Source organism: Symphalangus syndactylus, chromosome 5 (assembly GCF_028878055.3).
Source record: "Symphalangus syndactylus isolate Jambi chromosome 5, NHGRI_mSymSyn1-v2.1_pri, whole genome shotgun sequence".
NCBI classification, from domain to species: domain Eukaryota; kingdom Metazoa; phylum Chordata; class Mammalia; order Primates; family Hylobatidae; genus Symphalangus; species Symphalangus syndactylus.
In genome coordinates, this window is record NC_072427.2 from 124,086,699 (window position 1) to 124,111,214 (window position 24,516).

Below are 24,516 nucleotides of genomic sequence, written 5' to 3' on the forward strand. Positions count from 1 at the left end.
GATTATGAAAAAATACTTTAAAAAATCTTTTATTTAAGTAGTTAAAATATTTCTAATAAATAAATTTTCTGAAGAATCATGAAAATGAAAACAATTCTCATTTTTTTCTAACATGTATAAATTTTTACCTTTTTAAAATTCTTTTTCACCTTTTGCCCTCACAACACTAGAATTTTATATTGAAGTGGGAATTGCTCAGGATTCTTAGTATAACACAAAAGCACAAACGTATGCAAACTTTCCCTAAAACAAAGGTTTATTTATGTCATTTTAAACTGCTCTTTCTCAAGCCTGCATTATATTTTTATAACTACAAAATTCTGAAATGGGAAGAACATTACCAACTTCCCTCTTAACACAGCGACTGCACTAAGCAAAGGCTTAGTTCATGGTAATTGTTGCTGTAAGGACCTCCTGCAAAGCTCTAGCCCTTGTGATTCTTAGGGGGCAGAAATGGCATCCCTACGCCAGTGAAGCCTCAGCTTCCAGCACAGTGTTCGGCTTTTAATCAAAATTGGTTACACAAATAAATGAACTAAACAATAAAAAAAAAAAAAAAAGAAACAGCACATACATAGAGGTACTATCTATGCTAGCAATCAGGCAACTGAATTCCACCTTCAGCTCTTTAAAACTAAGACCCATTCATTCATATCCTCTCCCAAGTGGGAGTGATGGGACAACTGAGGCACAATGAGGCAATATGACACACCAAGGCTCTGTCAATTGCCAGAAAAGTTTAGGCCTTTCTTTAACCCAGAGAATGAGGAAGAATGGCATGAGGTTTTAAGGCTGCCATCACGTCACCATCTAGAAAAGAAGTTCATTCAACAAATATTTATGGAGCACCCATTTTGTACAAGGAATTGTCCTATATTATGAGGGAACTAGAAGCTGAAGCAGAGAGGCAGAGACTTGTCCATGGCAGCTCTCTTGACTCTTCATTTCTTGGAGTGATCTTGGCGATCCCGGAATCTTGCATGGATCTTGTAGCATGGAATAAATGAGGCTCTCAAGTAAGATGCAATAGATTCAGGCAGCAATGAAACTCAAGGGATGAAATCTTAGCTTCCCAGAAGACACAAGAGAAGTGTTGTGGATACTGGGAATGACTCCAGTTTGCATCAACCCTAGATCTTGACTGAGATTTTGTGGCCACAGATGAGGTAGCAGTGATGACATGAAAAGTTTGCTTGATTTGTCAAAGGCTTGGTTTTAATTACAGCTCTGCCTCTCCTCTTGATTTTATGAATTTGAGCAAGTTTCTTAACTCTTCTGAATGTGAGTTTATTCATCTCTAAAAGTGAGAAAAATTATTTTATAAGGTTTCAATTATTTATCTATTCCTACATAATAGACCACCCTAATAAATAAGCAGCTTAAAACAAAAATGATATATGTATTCTATGGGTTAACTGGGCAGTTGTGCTGATCTGCTGGGCTCACATATGTGACTACATTTAGTTGGTAGCTCAGCAAGAGTCTTGATATAGCTGAGAGAGTTGGGGCTGTCTCTCTCCACATTGTCTTTCATCCTGGACTTCTTGAAGGCCTATCCATCTCAGGGCAACATCTAATAGGGTAAAAGAGGAAGCTGCAAGATTTCTTAAGGCCTAGCTTTGGAAGTCATACAGGGTTACTTCCATGATATTCTACTGGAAAGAAAAACACAAAGCCAACTCAGATTCAAGGAGTTGAGAAATAGACTCTACTTCTTGATGGAAGAAGATAAGAAATATTGTGGCTATGTTTTTCAATCTACCAAAAGTTGTGGCAAAGATTAAATGTGGTTATGTGTGTGAATGTATTACTTTTCTCTCTATATATATAAATAGGTATGGTTTCTGGTAGCTGTGATACATGCATTATATTTTTATAACTACAAAATTCTACAATACTCACTAAAAGTCAGAAGCCAATTTTTGAAGATATAGTTGGTTGTATCATGAGTGATCTATTTGCCACCATCAATGGCAGGAACTGAGGCTACATGAAAGTCTAGTTAGCTTTTTGTGAAGTCATGATTTAGTTTGCAAAGGAAGACCTAGAAGTTGATTTTAGAGTATGCTTCTTCCAAGTAAAGCTTGAAAGTGCTTTATTTCAGTAAGCTCTAAACATCTTGAAAGTTCTTGAGGTGTTGTAATGGACATCTGGATTTTTTTTTTTTTTGTCCTTGACAAGCATTAATGCCTTTCAATTTTTGGTGCATGACCAAAATAATGTTTTGCCCATCTTTTATAGATGAACCCCTTTCCCGTGGCATGCAATCTTGTTGGGACTATCCATCAAGATACTCCATCATCCTTTGGTCAGGATTGTGCCCATAGTTCCCTAAATAGCTACGTCAAAAGGACCCTGTCCTTTGAATTTGATCTCTAAGAGGGGTGGCAAAAAGATGAAAATGGTTGGAATTGATTTACTCACATGACATCTGTCTGAAGAGGTTCTCTGCTTACCATCATCCCAGAACTGTACTACTCCCCATTTTATCACAAAGTCAAGTTCAATGAGCCATCTCATAACCTGATAATACTTAAAAGGTCTTTTCTTTTGCTTAAATTTTCCATAGCTAGTTTTCTTGCTTGTAGACAAAGAACCCTTGCAGACATAGATATTTATACCGGAGGTATAAAATGATGAGAGTGGCTTGAAGCTAAAAATGCCACAAGATTTCAATTGATCATTCTGGTTAACACAGTGAAACCCCATCTCTACTAAAAATACAAAAAAATTAGCCGGGCGTGGTAGCAGGCGCCTGTAGTCCCAGCTACTCGGGAGGCTGAGGCAGGAGAATGACATGAACCCCAGAGATGGAGCTTGCAGTGAGCCGAGATCGCGCCACTGCACTCCAGCCTGGGCGACAAAGCGAGACTCTGTCTCAAAAAAAAAAAAAAAAAAAAAAAAAAAAGATTTCAATTGATCCAACAACAAACAAAGTATTTGTGTTTTGTCATAGTTTTCAGGACACTAGCAAGTTTCCTTGAATAAGGAATGCCACCTTGTCTTTAAGGATCTATCATACAGCTAGGGGGTGTAAGTACAATGGCTACAGAAAAAATATACATATTTAGGTTGACGCAAAAGTAATTGTGGTTTTGCTGGTACTTTTAAATGGCAAAAACTGCAATTACTTTTGTGCCAACCTAATAGTTCACTATAGCAACAGAAGAAATATCCCTAATGTTCAGTGCCTGACATGGCACTTGACATATAGTAGGCATACTATAATTATGTATTAAAATTAATTAACTATTAAGTGAATGATTCAGTTAATAAGTGCAATGATGTTAGAACAAGAGAGATGGACATGAGCTTAAACACCTATGAAAAAGAAGGAATTTGAGCAGGGTTTCTTAGGGTGAATAGAATTCCTTGAAATAAGGAGATGGAAGCAAGGAATTCTAGCCCATGGACTTAATTTGCAAACAGCGCAAAACAACCTATTACGTAAAAAAGAAAAAAAAGTCTGTGATAGGTTTAAGGAGAGTTGGGTCCTCAATCATCTGGCATCAAGAAAATCTTATTGCAAAGACACAGATCTTTATTGTTACTGAATTTTGTCATAAGAAGCATGCTACTCTAATATATGTTGATTGTCTAGATAGCGGGAATAGTTCTTGTATATTTAAAATGCATTTACTTTTAAGTAATCAAGTTCCCCCTGCTTCCCCTTCCCCTGTAATCTTCCACCATTGTGGTCAGAACATGAGACTTATTGCTCAAAGAGGGGAGTATATGGCTTGGAGCTGCCACCCAATATGAAGGAAGAATCTTTCCTTTATTGGAGAAAGAGGCCAATGAATAAAGAGGAGGTTGCGGGGGAAAGCAAAGGCCAGGTAAAAGCGTTTAATCCAAATCCCTCCCTTGGAGGTGAAACCCTGGAAGGTAGTTTAAGTTAGAAGTAACAGGAATGTCCAGAAATGTTGGAAGAGGGGACTTGCAGGGCACCAGGATTTGGCCTTTACTTCCTGGGCGGAAGCGTTAGAAAAGGCTTGTGTTTGGTTGCTGCTGACCAACATGTCACTGAATGTAAGATTCTGAGAGAGGGCACAGCATGTCTTGCATGCTGCTGGAGTACAAGGAAAGCATGCAGTTTCCAGAGTCCCCTGTGGGTGCAGAGCAGCCCAGAAAACTGGTGGGCAGGACAAAGCCTTTCTGGATGTCCAACAGCCCTGCTTTCTCCTGATCCATGGTCCCCCTGCTCAGATCCTTTTCCCAGTGTGAATTACCTCCTTACCCCTCCGTACCCAGGGAGCTTTAAAAAATATCCATGTGAAGGATCCACTACAGACTACTCAAATCAGAAACTCTGGGTATTGGGGCCTGGTGTCGGTGTCAGATTTTTTTTTTTTTTTTTTTTTTTTTTTTTTTTTTTTTTTTTGAGGCAGAGTTTCACTCTGTTCTGCCCAGGCTGTAGTGCAGTGGCACAATCTCCGCTCACTGCAACCTCTACCTCTCAGGTTCAGGCGATTCTAGTGCCTCAGCCTCCTGGTAGCAAGATTTACAGGCATGCACCACCACAATTGGCTAATTTTTGTATTTTTAGTAGAGATAGGGTTTCACAATGTTGGTCGGGCTGGTCTTGAACTACTGGTCTAAAGTGATCCACCTGCCTTGGTCTCCCAAAGTGCTGGGATTACAGGCCCAGGCATGAGCCACCATGCCCGTCCTGGTGTCAGAATATTTTTTAAGCCTCTCATTATTTTACTGCACAGCCAGGGTTGAGAACCGCTATACTAAGTAGAGTCTAGTTATGTTTTAGACTTAAGTTAAATATCACTTCCTTAGGGATCCCTTTCCTGATCAGCCCTAGCCTAGGCCAAGTCCCCTTGTTATATATCCTCCAAGCAAGTACCCAGTACTTATCCTGTTTGGCGCTTAACAATTGGGCCATTAGTTGTTTCAAGTCTGCCTTTCCTTGTTGACTACCTGCAGTGTGAGAGGAGACACATTTCTGCCCTTTTCACTAAATTGTTGAAGTCAGGGCTGTTCAAATTGTTGAAGTCTAGTTCAATAATGCACTAAGTGGTACACAGTTCATGCTCAGTAAAAACATCTTGAATGAATGATCTCCTTTACTCAGCCAGGAGTGTGTGACCAAGGCTCTCATTCATGAATCTGCTAAGAGACCTTTTGCAGGTGAGACCTTAAAGTAGACCACATACATACTTACAGGACTATGGCTTTAGATCAGCTCATAGTTACCACAGTTTTACTGTTTCATAATCACGTATGACAGCAGTTCAGCATGTATATCATCACCATTACAACCCTGTGTGGTGGACACTACAAGTCCCATCTTATAATTGGAAAGAAGTTGAATAACTTGCCCAGGTCTCTCTACCCTACTCTCTGGGCCCCTTTACAAACGATTACAAATAAGGAAAATCCCTTTCAACAGGATACGTTCCCAGGGTACCTGTTTGTGCTGAGCTTTTATTTTTGGCTTGACAGTGGGCTGGTGGCTGCTTGCAGGGGATTTTCTGGGGGTCTCCAGTTACAGCAGCCAGGACCCAGTGTGCGACTTCCGGCCTTCCTAAAATGTTACAGGGTGCAGGCATCATCGGGTATTATCCATATAAGGATGCCACAAATACTATACCTTTCAAAGAAACTAAATTCACTGTGCCGCGCATATCCTGGGGAGAGGCAGCTGTGTGTGTGGGAGGGCGAGGGGACGGGGAGGGTGTAAGCAGAGTCCTCCAGATGAACCCGTCTTAATCTGGGCTGGGCAAGAGGACCATCCCTTCACCGCTCCCATCCTAAATCCTAGGTTCCAACATTTACAGGCCCCTGGGTTGGACACCGACTTAGAGAGAGCATCCTGGATTCAGGCCTGGGTGGCTTGAATTGAGCCTCAGAAGAGCCGCGTCTGGAGTGGGCTCTCGACACCCAGGGCAAGTGGGGGCGGCAGAGCCCTCTCCTCGGTCGGCACAGCAGCCTCTGCCGCGGTCCCGGCCTGCGACGCGCCCAGTCTTAGCCTCCTGGCCTCCGGCGTCTGCTGAGTGTCCGGCGGGAGAGGCGCAGGGAGCGCGCTAGTGGGAGGCACGGGCAGCGGGGACTGGTCTCCTCTCGGGCCAGGGCCTCCGGGGCAGCCGTCTCCAGCGCGCATTCTTGGTGCAGGTGGAACAGCTTTCTGCCCCGGTAGGGCTTCACCGATCACGGGAGAGGTTAGTCTCGGATCTAAACCTCGCAGCCGCAGAGCGGGCCAAAACCGCTACTCCACCTCTTCCCATTTCTCTCCTCCCCACCTCAAGACAAAAAGTCCCAGGCCAGGCAGGACCTGATCACCTCTGCCTCCTCCCATTGCGCTAATCCTGCGAGCGAGAGGCCCTGCACCGAGGCGGAGGCTGGCAAAGGGGAGTGGAAAGGGAGGATGGATGGGGCCGGGGGGTGGGGTGGTGATGAGGGCGACGAAGGAGGGGGTGTCATTTTCTTTTTCTTTCTTTTTTTTAAAAAAGTATTTCTCTCGCGAGAAACCGCTGCGCGGACGATACTTGAAGAGGTGGGGAAAGGAGGGGGCTGCGGGAGCCGCGGCAGAGACTGTGGGTGCCACAAGCGGACAGGCGGCCACAGCTGCGACAGCTGCGAGCGGAGCGGAGCAGTGGCTGCAGCGGCCACGACTGGGAACAGCCGCCGCCGCCTCCTCGGGAGTCGGAGCCGCCGCTTCTCCAGTGGGTGCAGCCGGGGTCCCAACGGGGGTCGGGCGGCCACCGGGGCTGGAGCTGCGGCCACGGAGGCTTTTGCGTTTGCGCCGCGCCGCGCCGCGCCGAGGGCAGGGACAGGGACTGGGGTGAGGGGCTGTCCTGGAACGTCCACAGCTGGCGCTGGCCCTCCCCTGCCTGACAGCTTCCTGGCCCGGGGCTCTTGGTGCCGGGCTCCGCGTCAGATGTTCGGGGGGCGGTGGCAGCGCCCGGAGTCGGCGGGGACTGCGCGGCGGGCTTCCAGCCTGGCGGAGAGGGCAGGCTGAGGAGTGGGGCGTTCAGAGCGCGCATCGCGCGCAATTCGTGCCACTAAAAAAATCCAGAGAGCTCGCCCGGGGCTTAGGACCGCTGGGGATATGGGTACTTTGCGCTGCGCTATTCTGGCGGGGCCCGGGAGGCCGAGGGATCGGCCGGGGCTGCTGCCGCCGGGGGCCTGGGCTTTCCAGCCAGCTGTGGACCAAACGGTCTTCCCTTACCCAAATTAACTGCGCCACGCGCAGGCGGCGCACGGGTTGGGCTCGGGAATGGGGACCGCGAGGCTTCAGCATCCCGATGCCCTGAAAGTCTCCCCGCCTCGGGGATTTGTCTCTGTGTTGCAGCTGGCAGGGGCCGCCTGAAGTGGGAGCAGCGCCTGGAGAAGGCGGGAGGAGCCCGGCCCGGGGGACGGGCGGCGGGAGAGCGGGACCCCGGCGGCGCGGTGCGCTTCAGGGCGCAGCGGCGACCGCAGACCGAGCCCCGGGCGCGGCAAGAGGCGGCGGGAGCCGGCGGCGGCTCGGCATCATGCGTCGAGGGGGCCTGCTGGAGATCGTCCTGGGATTTACCGTGATTTTAGCGTCCTACACGAGCCATGGGGCGGACGCCAATTTGGAGGCTGGGAACGTGAAGGAAACCAGAGCCAGTCGGGCCAAGAGAAGAGGCGGCGGAGGACACGACGCGCTTAAAGGGTAAAGGAACCGGTTCCCTCCTTTGGTGTGGGTCTCCCAAGTTTCAAGATCCAGAAGAACGGGCAGGATGATTCTCCCTGTGGAAGGCTCCTTGGCAAGACCTCCTTAGAGGTGCTAGGGTTGTTTAGTCCCCACCCCGTTCGTGGTTAAACTACCTTGCCCCTACTCCCAGAGATTTCTGCCCCAAAGGAGAGGACATGATTAAAAGGAATCATGGGCCATTGTTGAGGCAGATTTTGGGAGGCGAGGAGTGTTCCTTGAGGAAGAAGGGGAGGAGTTGCGAGTGGGATAAGATGAGAAGCCCATTCCTTTCCCTGCAATATCAATTCTGGTTGTTTCTAGAGGAAAGTACTTTCCTTGGGGTCATCTTGGTAGATGCTGTATTTGAAAGGGGGCAAGGAAAGGAAGGGATTCCCATGACAGTCAGAGGAGAAATCACACAGCAATTGACTCTTCCGTAAATTATGCTTATTAAAATTACGGATTGGATTTTCTGGGCAACGCTTCCTTTAGATGTCTACACTGGAAGCAGAACAGGGCAAGTGGTTCTGAGAACTGGTTTTTTGGGTTGTATGGGGCTCTCCGTTTCACTGCAGCAGTAAGGCTGCTGTGGCCGGCCTTAAGGGGGTATTTTTAACTAGTGGTGTTTGTGCTGTGTACATGCAATTGACCATTTCACTGGCTTCCCATGCTGCTATTATAGATGTTTCAGCCGGAAAAATTTTAATTAGGCTTGGCTAAGGGTTGTCACTTTCCTGTATTGAAGGACAGTGAGAATACATTTCCTTTAAGAGAAATTTGTCTGCAATTGTTTAAGTTACAGCCTCCATGGAAACAGCAGGATGGACTGTCAATGATTATCTTCTTGGAGGAGCCTGTTAAATAAACTCAGACAGTATATATAGGGAGATTTTGTATTAAATTCTTACCATTCTCGCTGATGCTCTTTTCCTGAGTGGTTCTGTAGCTTTATTATATAGCTCTGGGTCACCAAGTGATGGTATCCACTTGGATATGTGGCTGATCATTTCACTTACTCTTTTTTTGTTATGAGGTGTTACAGTCATGTATATGTAGTAAAATTTGTGTTTGTATGGCCCAGATATGAGAAGAAAAAGTAAACTCACCAGACCAGTTTTTGACTCTTAGTCTGGAGGAAGGACAAGATGATTGTAAGAGCCAAGCACTTAGGCTGTGATAAAATAGCACAGAAAATAATTATGATTAATTCGGTTCCATCTTGGCCTTTGTGGAAAATAAACCCAGAATTCCGATAATGTTGGAAGGAAGTTTGCTTATCATGGTAAGCCTGACCCTGATCAGACAGCAGATGTTTATTGCCCTGTGTGCAAGGCACATGGCAAGTTCAGTAAGTAGACTGAGGCTCTGATTTTCATATGTTCTCAAGAGGACCTCTTTTAGTCCAGTATTTTTCCTTCAAAAATACATTTCTCCTACATAATAATATCTTAATATCTATTCTGATAGGATTGCTCCTATATATAAAGGACGTGGGGTTTAATTCTGTGGCTGAAGATCTGCAGGGAGGTGTGAGGCCTGGTCAGACATTTGTCTCACTTCTCTGGGCTGTCACCAACTAGTGTGTTCTCTTGGGAGGCACAGACTGAATGTGAAAAAAGAAACTAAGCTTTACTTTGTTGCTTAACAGGATGCCACACTTTTACTCACACTTGTGCTTTCTCTCTCTGGTTTTACATTTGTTTGTGATTATAGAGAGATACCTCTCTGTGCTCCTCACAGTATTTGATCATTAACACAGACCTTATCGTATTGTAAACTATTTATAAAGCCTTCCTAAAAACAGAGTATTAATAGAATTGTAATTATGTGTGTTCCTAATTCTCATGTTAACTATAAGATTTTATAATAAGTGATGCACACACACACACACACACACACACTCGGGGGTGAAAATAATAATTTAAAAATATATACAATTAAAAGTATTTCCCTGCCACCTACCAGAGACCATTTTCTTGTGTATTTTTCTATAAATCTTTTAGGCATATGTATACATGTACAAATAAACACAAATACATATGTATACATACACATGTGTGTGTGCATCCTTTTTAATACATGGAATATACTGTACATGCAATATTCTGAACTTTACTTTTTATGTATCTTTAATTCATCCATCTGTTAACTCATATGGATCTACATCATTCATTTTCTTTCCTTTTTTTTTTGAGACACAGTCTTGCTCTGTTGCCCAGGCTGGAGTGTAATGGTGCAATCTTGGCTTACTGCCTCCACCTTCCGGGCTCAAGCGATTCTCCTGCCTCAGCCTCCAGAGTAGCTGGGATTACAGGTGCGTGCCACCAAGCCCGACTAATTTTTTGTATTTTTAATAGAGATGGGGTTTTGCCATGTTGGCCAGGATGGTCTCAAACTCTTGGCCTCAAGTGTTCCACCCACCTCTGCCACTTCAAGTGCTGGGATTACAGGCTTGAGCCACCGCGCCCAACCCCACTTTCTTGTTGTATAGAACCTCATTATGTCACTGGAACAGTTCCCTGGTGATGGCTCTTTAGATTACATTGAGTCTTTTGCTATTACCAACTTTATTCTGCGTACCCGTGTTTACATACATGTGTTTATATATGGTATATATTAGTAAAAATAGAATTGCTGGATCAAAAATAGAATTGCTGGATCTATCTTTCCCATAGATTTTAAGCAAACCCCAATTCTTATGTTAAATTTGAATAACATTTTAAATTTATTCCCTCTGCTTATTGCCATTACAGCCTCATATGAATAAATCCTTTAATGGTGCCCTGCTGTATAAATCATCAGAAAAAGCAGTTATGTACTACATTTTTCCAGTTATTGCTTAAAATTTCTGTTTTTGTCTGTTAAAATATCACCAGCTTCAAAACTCACCTCTTTGACTACAGTGAAACCTGTTTACCATTCTGATTGGAGATGCACAGTTTATGAAGTGAAAGTGATTTGTAACCCCCGAGTCTGCCTGATGCCCAGTTGGTGGCAGCAACTTTCAGCACCTCACTAATCTTTCCTCTAGTTAAAAGGTGCTTTAAACTCATCAGTATCTGCTGTGCACTGGTTCCTTCTTCCCAGCAAATACTGTCTTCTTGTTTTTCTCTGATGTGGCAGGTGACTACAAAATCCGCCTTGGTATTCTTAAAATGCATATATATTCCTTTCTTGTCAGCTCCCTGTCTTCCTGGATTAGAAAGCTGCCTCATTTTCTGCTCACTGGATGTGCAGTCCCAGCGTGTCTTCTTCTCCTCCCACCCTGTTGCAGGTGTTCTTTTTTTTTTTCTTCTCTCCCCACTGGGCAGCAAAAGTTGTTCCACAGTGGAAATTTAGGCATCCTCGAGTTTCTTCCCAGCTTCTGCTGTGTTTTCTTAGAGTAAATTGCCAATTTCTGTTTTTACAGGAAATCCTTTTTTAAAAATGGAATCAGTGTGGTCCCCAGCCACTCTGCAAAAATTGCATTTTTCTCTATTTTCAAATGAGAATTGTTCAAGTTTCAAAACCACATGAAATAATAAATGTATAGTAGTTTTCTCTTCCTTGGGCATTGCTTGATATGTGAAATGGGTTTATGAAAAATAATAAAATCATAACGTTATTTGTTTGACTTTGAATTCATAGGAATTTTTCTCAGCTAAACTCTAAACGGTGATTAGGCAAAAAGTGTGGGAGACAGTCCAAAAAAAAAACCTCAACTGTACTTGAATAGCAGTAGTTATGCACCATTTATTTATGATTGCCTTATTGCTTTAGCTCCCAAGTAAGGAAATATTACTGTTTCCTGTCAAAGGGAAAAGTTCCTCACAGTGAGATCTCCTTTCCCAAACCTTGGAGAAGATGGATTGAGACTTCTGCCCTTGTTGTGTGGTTTATAGGTACATGAGACCAGTTGTATTTGACACAATTTGTCCCCTTGTGCGTGATTCCTTTTGGTCTTTGTTTATTTGTTTATTTTTTTCCAGAGGTCTTGTTGCCAGAAAAATACACATGGAACAGTTCATACCCAGGGTAGATTATGTGATGGCAAACTCCAAGGGATTAGTTACGTAGAAGTCTGTTATTAAAATAAAGACGTATAATAGGGAATACAGAAAAAGTTCTGTAGACTTTATAAAGTCCACTTTACTTTATAAAGGGGACTTGAAGACTTCACCCGAAGTCAGATGGGCTAGTAATTAAATGTGGGGAAAGACTCCTGCAGGGGTATGGTTTACATTTATTGGAAAGATTAAGCTAAAATATTGGGACACAATTTTTTTTTAAAAAAGGATATAGTGTTCTTAAATAGAAGATTTCAGCAATTCCACACATGAAACAAGAAGGTAGAGACAAAATATTTATTTATGTGACTCATTTTGTAATATTGAGGACATAGAGGTTGTTTATAAAAATGTGTAAGTTGGTAATACAAATTAATTAAAACATACATCAGCCTATGGTGAAATGACATGACAGCTGATGGAAATGGAGTACACACTTCCCTTCAACCTTATTTGGAATTTTAAAGAATATTAAAATGTTCCTTTATTGTCTTGTGTAGCACATACTTTAAAAATTATACTATTATACTGATTAATCAAGCAAAATACTAAAAAATTATTGGAGTATTGATGTACTAGTTTGTTGGGTTTTTCTTCCAATAAGCCAATCAGCCTAACCACTTCGAGAGTTTTAGCTTTATTTTCAATGTGAAAATAAGATTTTACAAATGTTTTCTTGAAAGAGAAATACATTCTTTTAACAATTTGTTTTTAAACATGAACCCAGCAAATGGGCCTGCTTAAGCAACTTAGAATTTTTTTGCATGAGATTCTTTGAAGAACCCGACTTCAGTAATATATCAGCCCTGAGTTATGTGGCCTGACTCAGGCACACGATAGTTTAGTTTCATGATTGTTCAAGTCGATTTTCTCATTAGATAGTTAAATCATCAAAGACAAGAATCCTATTATAAGCATTTTACCACTAACTTATCATTAAGTGGGGTTTCATAAAGTTCGTTAATTCAAGAAGGCTTGATTGAATGCCAGCTTGAGTTTAGTTCTGTGGAAGGCCAGAGACGTATACCCCATAACCCTGGGGATACTTCAGGAACCGTGAGTGCACAGAAGGGTAGCGTCCCTGGAAAGGGGGTCTGGTATTAAGTCTAAACAAATACATGATAACAATTGCAGCCATGGTAGGTAACATTTAGATAACATCAATATGCTAAGCACTGTTCTTACTGTTTTGCATATGATAATTCATTGAATCCTCATAGCCATTCTACAAGCTGGGTACTTTCATAAGCTTCCCTTCACACATGTGAGAGCCGAGGTATGCAGAGGTTAAGTTCTAAAGACAAAACTTAACGTTAACTTTTCTTTCTCCATTAATTTTAGTTATGGTTTTGGTTTTTCATTCCGCCAGACAAAAATGCAGGCCCAAGACATTGGTAAAATTCCACTTAAAATTCCTAATATTCTTTCATGCTAGTTCACAAATCCTAAGTATGGTTAATCACATAGTAATATTTAGTCCAACAAGAAAGTTTCTGCAAAGACATTAATAAAACAGAAAGAATCATAGGATGTTAGAGCCAGCGGGACTTTGGACAGCGTGTGTATTATATTTTAATATTAGACCTTTACTTATGTGAGGGTGGTAGGTAACCATTGCAGGCAGCCTGCAGGGCGTTGTGTGGGCTTCTGAGCTGGAGGCATTGCTGTTTATGTTGTTCAGAACCTTCTTGCTGTCATGTCCCCTGTGAGAAATCTCTCTGAATAGGGTTGCAAGAAGTATTTCTGTTTCCAGTGGAAATTGGTACGTGTCTTAAATCGTGACCAGTCATATGAGTTATTTAATTATTTCTTTTTCATTTTTTACCTTGGTTGCCTGTAAACTCAGCCCAATTTTTTACATTAAATTGCAGCCATAATGGTAAAAAAAAAAAAAAAAAAGGTCTGATGTATCACTTATGATTGTACTTTGCAAATACGAATTCCCTTAAAACATAAGTCCTTTATGAGGAAAATTAAGCTTATTTATTCATTTAACAGATGAAGAAACAAGGGATGCAGAGTTTCAGTAATTACTCCAGGGACATAAACTAGTAAGTGGTAGAGTTGGGAAATCTAGCTTCATAGCTGGAGTTCTTAATCTTAATATTTTACTGCTTTACAGTTATAATAAATCTTGTAGCTGGTCAATTTTTTTCTTCCATACCTTTTATACCTTCATTTCCCAAGAATCTTCTCCCACCATTGTATGTGGAAAGAACATTTATTGATGGCAGATGCTGTTATAAGCCAAGGGAAGCATCATTGTGGGAATGGGATTGATCAGAAGTGACTTTACAGTGAAAGTCTATTAGGGCTGGGCATGGTGGCTGATTCTTGTAATCCCAGTGCTTTGGGAGGCTGAGGCAGGAGGATCACTTGAGCCCAGGGGGTTGAGGCTGCAGTGAGCTGTGATCATGCCACTGCACTCTAGCCTGGGTGACAGAGCAAGATCCTGTCTAAAAAATAAAATAAAATAAAAGTTTATCAGTGGTCAACAAACTGAAGACCAAGCTCACTTTTTTTAAAAATAGAGTTTTATTGAAACAACTCCAATTTATTTACTTACTATGTATGGCTGCTTTCTCCCTATAGCAGCAGAGTGGAGTAGTTGCAACAGAGACAGTATGGCCCACAAAACTGAAACATTGGCTCTTTGGTCCTTTACAGAAAAAGTTTAACAACCTCTGATCTACATAATAAAAAGTGACTGTCTACTAGGAGTGAGAACTCCTTGAAGGCAGAGATCTTGCTTGTTTTATTTATCTCTAGGAACATCTAGGAACTGGGTATGTGGCACGTGTTCAATAGAATAGTTTTTGATGGTTGAACTCTGAGCAATTTTAATGAGCTGATTAACTGGGTATGGTTAATTATATAAACTAGAACTTGGAGTAAGTATAGCTGAGAAATAAAGGAAAGATGAGTGAAAAATACATCAAGGGAAAGGGATATGAAGTGTCTGCGATCTTAGGACATTGACTGCAGTTGGGCAGGGTTGGCATGGCCTGGTTCCAAGTGACATGGTTTGTAGTGTAGTCTATGAAACGAGTGCCCTCTGGAGCTGTGCAGTTTGCAACCTTGAGCAATCTTGTGAGCCCGTACATAGGTGGCAACATTGTTAGGGAACGGAGAGGGACTAGTGGAGACATAAATGTCACTGATTGTTGTGAAAGGCAAGGATGGGGAGCTAGTAAAGGATTCTAAGATAGGAACATGATCAGATCTTTGCCACTGGGTAGAGGTGTGAAAGGTAGATGATTAGAGAGAAGAGAGACTAAAGACGGAGATTTGGATTTGGGAGGCTAATACAGGAGTCACAGTGAGAGTCCACGATGGTCTGAGCAAATTCAGTCAAAGGGGTGAAGAAAGAAGAGACTCAGGTGGTTCCAGAGTTAATGCAGACAGTACTTGACTAGTTGGTTGTGAAAGACAAAGGGGAGGAGGACCTAGAATGCTCCCACCTCCATATATATTCAAACTTACCATACACGAAGTCACTGTAGCACCATAAAGAGAAAATAAAGGGAAACGAGATCAGGCTTAGGCCCTCTACTACCGTGAAACAAAGTATTTTCATTTGTGAGTGTTCGGGTTATTTTATTGCTACATAACAAATTGCCCCAGACTTAGTGGCTTAAAACAACAATTTTATTCTTTCTCATGATTCTGTGGCTCAGGAATTTAGACAGGACACAGTGGGGAATCTTGTCTCTGCGCCCCACCATGTCAGTTGGGCTGGAACAGGCAGTATGACTTCTTCACATATGCATCTGGTTCTGTGACCAGGCACTGGCGCCTGCAGCCCTGTTTACTTGGGTGTGGTTTATCTAAATGGACCCACTGAGGAGGGGAATAAAGGAAGCAAAGAGCCACTTGTCTGGCTCTGCTGGGGGCCTTCCAAGTTTTAAAGCTCTCTCTCATGCAGTCTCCTGCCTGAACCTGCCCCCGGGATGGAGCCATTGAATGTGGTTTTTTTTTCAAATGGGGAGACTGAGCCTCAGATGCAGCGACTAGGCCTTGCTCAGAGTGAGTGTCTGTTGGGGCTGGATCTTGAACAACAGCCTCCTGACCCTGGTCACATGTGTTAATCCCACATATTGACTGTAAGCTAACTCGAAGGGCTGGGGGCTGGCTGGCTGGGGTCATATGGGCTCATATGTCCTCGGCATTGCCTGGATTCCTTGATTCTCCTTTATATAGTCTCAGGTTGTCCCCTTTCTATACGTGTCCTCTCTACATGGTCGTTAGAGCAGCATAGCCAGACTTTTTCCATGGCAGCTCAGGATCTCTCAAGAGCACAAAAGTGGGAACTATCAGACTTTCTTCAGACTTAGCCTGGAATCGCATGACCTGGAATTCCCTCCAAGTCATAGGCCTCATCCAGATTTGAGGGCATGGACTTTTAAGACCTACCTTTGGATGTGAGGAGCAGCATGTGTCTGCCGAGAGGGGAGAAAGTGGAGCCATCTTTGGAGACCAGCTACCACTGTGAGGCAATAGATCTTTGAGAAGGCTAATCAGATACTTTAAGTTTTAATTCTAACTTGATCGAGTTCAATTGGCTTAGTTCTCTACTGAGGATGCCTCATTGTATTTTGCTGCTGTAACTTCAGAATGTAAAAGCTCCATAAATATTGTGTTTGCATGTTCTGTGAGATTAATGTTAGGGCATTGTTCTTAGTTTGTCCACAGTTCTGCATTTAAAGAACTCACAACTGTCAGGAATAGAATTAAAGTTCTTAATGAACCAGTATGTTTTATTTTATTCAAATATGAGAATTACAAAACATCTAACCATTTTCCATTTGCTTTTAAGAAAATCAGCTTTTCTTAAAATTATACATAAAATAAATTTAATGTGCAATCACTCTAATTTATTAACTTTGGTATGTTTTAACTTTCTTCTGTATGGAATTTTATTTTCAGTTTCTATTTATAGCCTCAAATGTATGTATCTGTTGGTGTAATCCACCTCAATTTTTTAAATTGGGCTTATAACTAATAAGTAAAAATAGGTTGCAGTTGCTAATAGAATTGGTGTTGTAATGAGCTGAACTGTATTATTTTTCTTATAAATGGAGTAGCCACATTGTCAATAGAATAAAATTGGATTAGGAATATAGTCAAGTTTGCATTGTGGGTGTCTTATACTATATCAAATCCTAGTTTTAAATTTCTTGTGACTACCACTTTTTCAACTTAAGTGACTTTTTTTTGGTTGAAGTTATCACTGACTCTATTTATTCAGCTCCCTCAGAGCGGAAGAGAGAAAGCAAAAATCCCTATCTCCACCATTCCCAGCCGGAGATGTATTCTAGACAGCGAGCAGGCTCAGAGTGGGAGAACTGCTCCATTAAACAAGTGGTTTAGTTCAACATTTTGAAGGATTATGAATTCCTAGACCATCAGTCATACTTACATTCAAATATAAGTATCCAAACACATCTAATTCCAAATATAGTACAACCATTTTATGATGTTGGTGTTGGGAGACAGGATTTATGTCTGCCCTACAGACACATTGTCTGCTGTCAAGTTTCATGGTTTTGAACTGAAGTATGGTAATATCTTTATTAATAAAGACAATGTATTCCAGAGGCAGGGTTTCATTGTGTGTGTGTGTGTGTGTGTGTGTGTGTGTGTGTGTGTGTGTGTTTGGTTTCTTCTTCTTCCTTTTCCGTTTCTGTTTCTCCTTCTTTGTTGGCATCTTTTCCTTTTCTTCTTTTTCTTCATCATCATTGTCTCATCTTCTTTTTGTAAGTAATTTCAAAAGCCATGCTGCAAATGAAATAGGGAGAATAGGAATATCAAATGAGAGTTAAAACCTTAAGAAAAGTAAACAAAGTCTAAGTAAAATACAAAATTTTTACCTGGGAACTTTGGGGTGTTCAAAAAGAAAAACACGGTTAAGGTTTTTGTTAGGGGAAGGAAGGAGAAAGCCTGAGGGAGGCAGGAGAAGAGAGCTGGGAGAAGGTTCTGGAGTGAAAGTCTTGCCAGCCAGTGGACCTAGGCTGGACAGAGCAGACACTGGGTTTTGAAAGATATTGATGACAACCCCTTCACTCCCGGCAGCATTGGGACCAGGCGACCTGTGGCCTTAATCAGCCTCTTTTAGGGGACAGAGAGCTTATGGGAGAGAGTCAGGACATAAAAGAAAGACACTTGGATGCCAGAAAAGATTCGTATGAAAACGTTTAGAGGAACGCAGTGGAAAAGCAGGTTAATCCATTGTCTGGTATGCACCTGTGTATATGGTACTATGTAAATTTGATGCATCCTGCTTCCCGTAACTAATGGTTTATTGTGTATCATTTTCCCTGTTCATTCAGTGCTAATTTGTAAGATTGTGTAATCAGACCCTAACAGGTTTGGGCCTTTGATGAATAACTTTTAAAGGACCTTCTTATTTTTAAATGCTTTTATTTTTGCCATTGAAATTATGGCTCATATCTTCTTCCATAGCCAGACCATCCATCTTTAGAAAAAGTCGTATTACAAATTAGTTATAGTAGGACAGATTTTAGAAATGTATAAATACTGAAACTGAGGCCCAGAGAAGGTCCAGGAACAAGTGCTCAAGGTGCTTATTTTCCTCTCCGGTTCATAGGTGTGGAAGTTGAGTCACGTGGTAGCAAGAGCTGACCTAAGACGTGTGTTGTTGGGTAATAGATGGGGCCTCTTTGTGTTCATACCCTCAAGAGGTTGACTGGTATCTGCAATTTCTCTGCTATGCTTGAAATAACCAAACCTTATCAATCCTGTGGGCATGGGTGTTTTTCTTTCTCTCATTTATTTGACCTTAAGCAGTGTGATTAGTCTCTCAGCAGTCAGCCCTGAAGGGGTGATGCTGTAGCAGAGTTTTAGATCCTCAGTACTACCCTGCTGTCAGTGGGAACCTCCACATTAGAAGGGATTGGGTGGGATGGGACTTTTTGAGGGAGATAGTTGTCAATGAGGGTATCAGTCAGGTGGCTGGAAAAAGAGAAATAGTCTTCTCCAGGAGTCTGAAGCATGACTCCTCCCCCCAACCCTCCACCACACACATACTCACACTTACAATTGGCAGTCAAAGAGTCAAATGACCTGGGATCAACTAAGGCAGTTCTGGGTCTGTGATTAAGCTTGGTTTCTTGTTGTGTAACTTGCTGGATCAGTTATCCAAACTATGCATTAAGAGGTCATGTAATAAACATGCTAAAGAAAGAAAAAGAATTCTTAAATTCTTGTGTTTTCTTCCATATCATCTCCCCTAGTAATATTGTAGAACATCTGCCTACTCCAAGCGACAACGATGTTTTGAGCATTAGCTGTGTTTGAACAGGACCCAATGCTTCATTTTCAGAATGAACACCCTGTCTTGGGCTTGTTGATATTATTATCTTTTTTTCCAATGATTCTAGGCAGAACTGCCATTTGGAATATCTTTCTCTCCCTTTACTGATGGGGTTAATGTCTGAGGAGATGTAGGCAAGTGCTTTTCAGTGAAGGACTTGATGTGCAGCCTTTAAGTAGACAAATAGTTTTTTAATCTTTCATGGACTGCTGGTGCTTCACACCCCAGAGCTGAGGCCACTGACCTCAAGTTTGCAAATTTTATATCCCATTACCACCCTGTGAGCTCTGTACTCCCCAGGGTCACATAGTCGATGTTTTAGCTGGAATCTGAGAAAGTGCCTGAACATTTCCTGAAGAGTTGGCTAGGAATGTTTGGCAGTTTGGTCATAAAAACCCAGAGCTAGTGGCTGGGGTATATGTTATAATTACCTCACACTATTTCCTATTTGAGCCTGGCTGTGGGTAGTGGGGTAGACTGGTATTGATTGTGGGACCATATTTTAAAGGACCAAGGAGTCATTTTCAAATGATCGCTAATAACCATTGGCCACACTTTCAGGGAGGTTTGGAAGTGTGGAAATAGACATGCTTTGGGTCAAATCCTGGCTCCACCACCTACTAGGAGAAAACCTCAGACGAGTGATTTGACCTCTCTGGGCCTCAGTTTCTTCAGTTGTAAATGAGATTAAATTACTCATCTTTCTGTGTTGTCCTAAGATTTAATAGGATGGTACATTTCAAGTTCTTAGTACTGTGCCTGACATGTTTAGCTATGATGATGAGAATGATTATAATGCTGTTACAGATAAGGAAAATGAGGTAGAGAGTCATCCAAAGAGGCTGTTTTTTATGGCTAAAGCAAAAATTTAGATAATCATTCCTATCTGGATACCGCAGTCTCCACTTTCTCATCATAGAAATGATTATATTAAGAAACAGGAGGCAAACTTGAATTTTAAAATGTTCAAAAGTGTAATTTTAATGGACTTACTATATCTGTGGAGATCTGGTTATACTTAAAGGCAGTTTGGGGATAAGTTTTTATTTTTAAATTTTCTCTTTCCCTAAATTGTGTTGTCTTCATTGGGAAACAAACTTACTAAATATTATTCCTTATTAATATGCACCCCCTCAACTCTTCCAAAAAAGTTTGCATTTTTTAACTGGTAGATCTGTCAAATAGGCCTTGCCTCTTTCCTGATTAACACAGTTTTTTTAAAAGATACTTTGTGAAAAGAATTTAAATTTTAGTAAATGGAAAGAAAGACTGGGTTGAAAACCATTCTCTTTGGCAACAGTGCAGAGATACCCTGGGAGTTAGAATTGTTTCATGGCAAGGTGGTGGGCCCTTCTTGAAATGTGCTTTAATTGCCTCTGTTGGAGTAAGGATTTGGTTATAATTGGGTAGCCCAGATGACCACCTGCAATTCTTAGCCACACTGCCTTTCAACACATAATCTCAGAGGTAAAGAGATAAGCCCTCTTTTCCAGATTCCGCATATCAGATCTCACGGAGAACTCCAGCACTGCCCCAGTCACACGCCCTTCACTGTCGCCAAAGAAATAGGACACTCCAGCTGGTCGGGACTGAGCTATGTGTTAGTCCTGCCTGAACCATGTGGAATGGGCTTAGGAAACGAAGAGTTTGGTTAGCAGAGAGGGAGAAGGGATGCTGGATGGGCAAACGCAACACATCTGCACTCACAGGGAGAAAGCTCCCTTTTCCATAGCATCAGTATTCCCTCCACCCACTCTGTTATCACTGTCCTCTCTAGGTGCTTTGTGGGCAGGCCTTGCTTGCGTGACTGGGGACAGGCTGACTCGGATTGGCAGCCCCTGAGAAGAGCCACTTTCTAATTGAGCGTTCCCTTCCTTTGGCTTCATGCCATGCAGCAACATAATGCTCATTTACTACAAAGAGATTCTTATTTGTTCTTCTTCTTCTGTGCCCTCTTTCTCTTGAGAAATTGAAAATCTTTTTATTTTTAAATTTTCTTTTAACAATTTCCATCTTGATTTTAATGAGAGTTGACTTTCAGAGAGATCTTAAACTATTGAACATCCATGAGAGTGGAACAAAACATACATTATCTTAATTTAGGCATAGCTTTCATAGAGTTCCTATATGCTGCACCCTACATGCCAGCTCTGGTTAACTGACTGGCAGTAAACTCTAAGGTTGCGGTTGCTTCATATTCATTCACAGCCTATAAAAATAAGAGTAGAGTGTTTTAAATGAGGAACGATTTAAACAGATAATAGTTACTTTTCTATTTCCCGTTGAAAATGTTCAAATTACTTAATGTCTCTCATCCTCGTGGGGTAAATCACACCATCACCAACAGAAAGTTTGTAAAAAAGTAAGAATATAAAATCAAACAAATGAATACCAGGTACTTTCTTTTCTTTTTTCTTTTTTTTTTTTTTTTTTTTTTTTGAGATGGAGTCTCACTCTGTCGCCCAGGCTGGAGTGCAGTGGCGCGATCTCGGCTCACTGCAAATACCAGGTATTTTCTGTGCTCTACCGACTTCCTGGGAAAAAAATAAACCTCAAATAAAATAAACTTTTCCTTTTAAAGTTTTGAAAACCTTTCAGGTATTTTACAAAGATAGGCAAACCACTTTTTCTCTTTTTGCTTCTAAGCAGTTCTAACTTAATCCAGACATTATTGAACTTTGACAGAAGACAGCAGGGTCTAATTTGACTGCAGACTGACTCATCTGCTCGTTTGCATTTGGGACCTTCCTTGAAAATAGGTTGTTTGACACACATTCTCACACATTGAAAGGTCAGAAGACATACCAGGATTCTTTGCTGAATGATTTCCTCCCTTCATTTCATATTTCCCATGACCATAAAAATTCTTCCACTGATGCACAGAAAAACTCAAATTTAACCTTTTTATGGACCTGATACACATAAATCCCTTCCCCCAAAACACATCTTTTGTTAACTGATGGGTTTATGTTTGTCATAAGGAAAGATAAAATGTCTTTATGAAAATGGATCATGTCAAAAAGGACCTGTGATGCCCAAGGGGATCCATCCCCTGGACCGACATGTTAATTGTTTGCACAAGGGTAGTGAAGTCATTTGTTCTTGGATTCCTCATCTAGTGAACTGTAACCTTATTTAGTAGCTGGATACTTAGTAGAAACACTTTGGTTAGTTCTTGCCACTGATTTAACATGGTACACATGTTGGGATTACACTGTTGTTGTCTCTTAATGGGGGTCCCCTCCCTCTCAGGAATGTTGAGCTGCATAACAGATAAAGGTGGTTCTTCAAGTGAACAAAAACAGAAAACAAAAGTGTGGCGTGATGGCATGTAGGAGACTGTGGATATCAGGATGGACTAGGCCAGGTGCTGCTGCAAATTTGTGTCTTTTAAAAAGAATTTTATTTAACACAGATGTGGATAATTTCAAAACTAGCAAGAAGGATACAATGATGATCCAGCTTCAGCATTTATCAATTAATGGTCAATCTTGTTTTATCTACTTCTCTCCCTCATTGCATGTATTTTGAAGTAAATCGTTGAAAAATCATTTTACTTTTAAATATTTCAATGTGTGTCCTAAAAGATAACGGCCCTTTAAGAAACATAAACACAGTAACATTATTCTGTTTACCATTAACACTAATTTTCTAATATTATCAAATATTCAGTGAATATTTAAAATTTCCTAATTGAGTCATAAATTTTATTTGGCTTTTTGCAGTCTGTTCAAATCAGGATCCAAAAAAGTCCATATTTTGCAATTGGTTGATCTGTCTTAAATATTTTTGAATATATAGATTGTCCCCCTGTCAGTTTTTCCTTATAATTTGTGTATTGAAGAAATTGGTTCCTGTCCTCTACACCAGTGCTTCTTAAGATGCCAGTCTAAACTTCTGTTACTGGTCCATGATGAGATGAGAAGCCAGGGTGTAAATCCAAAATATGTCACTAAGCACACTATTTAGTTCAGCTTATATTTTATTTCTAGGGAGACTTTCTCGATGAAGGAAGCAGTGAGATGGTTTAGATTCTAGCTTAAGCTCCTTATCTCACTGTAGACTAGTCACATCTACTTTGTAGAACAGCACTGGCCAGTCCTTGGACCACACATGGCTTTCACTGCTGGAGAGTTTCTTGCAGTCCAGTGATGACTGCATTCCAGTGGTATGGTCCTACCATGTTTCTCAGTCCCCTGTATTTGTTATGAATTGCTAGTTAGAGCTAGATGCTTGATTCAACTCAATTAACTTTTTTTCAAGAAGACTTTATAAGTGGTATGTGTCCTTCTATTAGGAGGGACATCATTACTACTAGTCTCTCTTTTTGTGTTATTAGCAGCCATTGATAATCATTTTCTAGATCTATTTATTAGGGTGGCAGAATGGGGATATTCAAATTCTGTCATTTCCTATTGACTTACTAATGCTGTGAAATTTTACTCCTAGTTTTGAACTTAGGCTCAATGCTTCACAGCCAGTAATGTTTGCAATATGCTGGGTCTGATTTTTCTTATCCGCGACTTTGTTGTAGAAAAATTATTTAATATCTAACAGTAAGGATAGGCTATTATGAGCTATGAAATTGTGGAAAATTCACACAGAAGGAGCCTGGCATTTGAAAGGGAAGAAAATAATTCTGCAAAGGTCCATTTATCCCATGATCTTTTGTGAGTGTCAAGATGGAAGCACTCAATGTGTTTTTATTTTAAAGTAAGGAATTTCAGGCAAGAACCTTATGAAAAGTTGGTAAGATTTTGGACTATGAGGGTAATAAAGAAGATATCTGCAGAGATTTTAACATTCAGAAGTGAATTTTTGTACCTTCATTTCAGCATTGCTTTCTCAGGAATGCTCTTTTTTTTTTTTTTTTTTTTTTTCAAGAAATTGGAACAAGTACAGCCTTAGTGATTCAAATGAAAGATTCTACAAATTACTGGTACACCCAGTCCCCTTTGGAGAAAGGAAGGTAGGGACAAGAGCTGCCCCAGGAGCTCCTCCCCGACTGTTTGTGGGGGACGGTACGTGCACCTGTGCATGTGTGCCAGGCACATCACCCGTGTGTTTCACGTCAGTGAAACATGTCCGTCATTCTCTAAGGCCTCATGTATTCTTACTTGATAGAAAACTCCTGGGTGAAATGACAGGCTTTTGGAACTGCTTTTTAGTCAGTGGGTGCTGCTACAGAGGTTTGGAAGCCCTTTAGGTATGTGAGGTGGATGTATTTCTGTCTGTTTTGACATCATCATCACCACTTCAGAAGTTGTCATGTTGAAGCTTTGTGCTGGCATTTAGCACCTGCTCTGCTTAATTATAGCTTGAAACACAAATACTGTGACATCTTCCCTGGAGCTGGAAGGGTGCTGAGAGGACAGTGCTGGTATCCCTCACACTGAGAGGGAAATCTTTCGGGTTGGATTTCAGGGAAGAGCTGTGCTGGCCATTGGAATGAGGACAGTCACCACTTT

At 41.5% G+C, this 24,516-nt stretch overlaps 2 protein-coding genes across 4 annotated transcripts in view; one reads left to right on the forward strand and one right to left on the reverse strand.

Moving 5' to 3' along the window:
* The window catches only part of FBN1 (fibrillin 1), a 336,957-nt gene that overhangs the window by 94,258 nt on the left and 218,183 nt on the right, over nt 1-24,516 (forward strand). For 2 of the 3 annotated variants that reach the window (XM_055279034.2, XM_055279039.2), the window contains one exon: nt 7,304-7,648. In XM_055279034.2, the coding sequence (XP_055135009.2) occupies nt 7,304-7,648 (345 nt within the window). Of the gene's footprint in view, nt 1-6,461; nt 6,675-7,303; nt 7,649-24,516 lie in introns of all 3 variants that reach the window. The other variant, XM_055279035.2, reaches the window with a different exon arrangement.
* Nucleotides 5,169-6,443, reverse strand: LOC134736846 (zinc finger and BTB domain-containing protein 45-like). The gene has a single exon (XM_063640709.1). It carries the CDS (start codon nt 6,110-6,112, stop codon nt 5,858-5,860), a length of 255 nt encoding a protein of 84 aa, XP_063496779.1. The 5' UTR covers nt 6,113-6,443; the 3' UTR covers nt 5,169-5,857.

What these genes read in the sequence shown, in the direction of transcription:
- LOC134736846 (XM_063640709.1), bottom strand. Translation starts at nt 6,112, where the DNA reads ATGCGCGCTGGAGACGGCTGCCCCGGAGGCCCTGGCCCGAGAGGAGAC.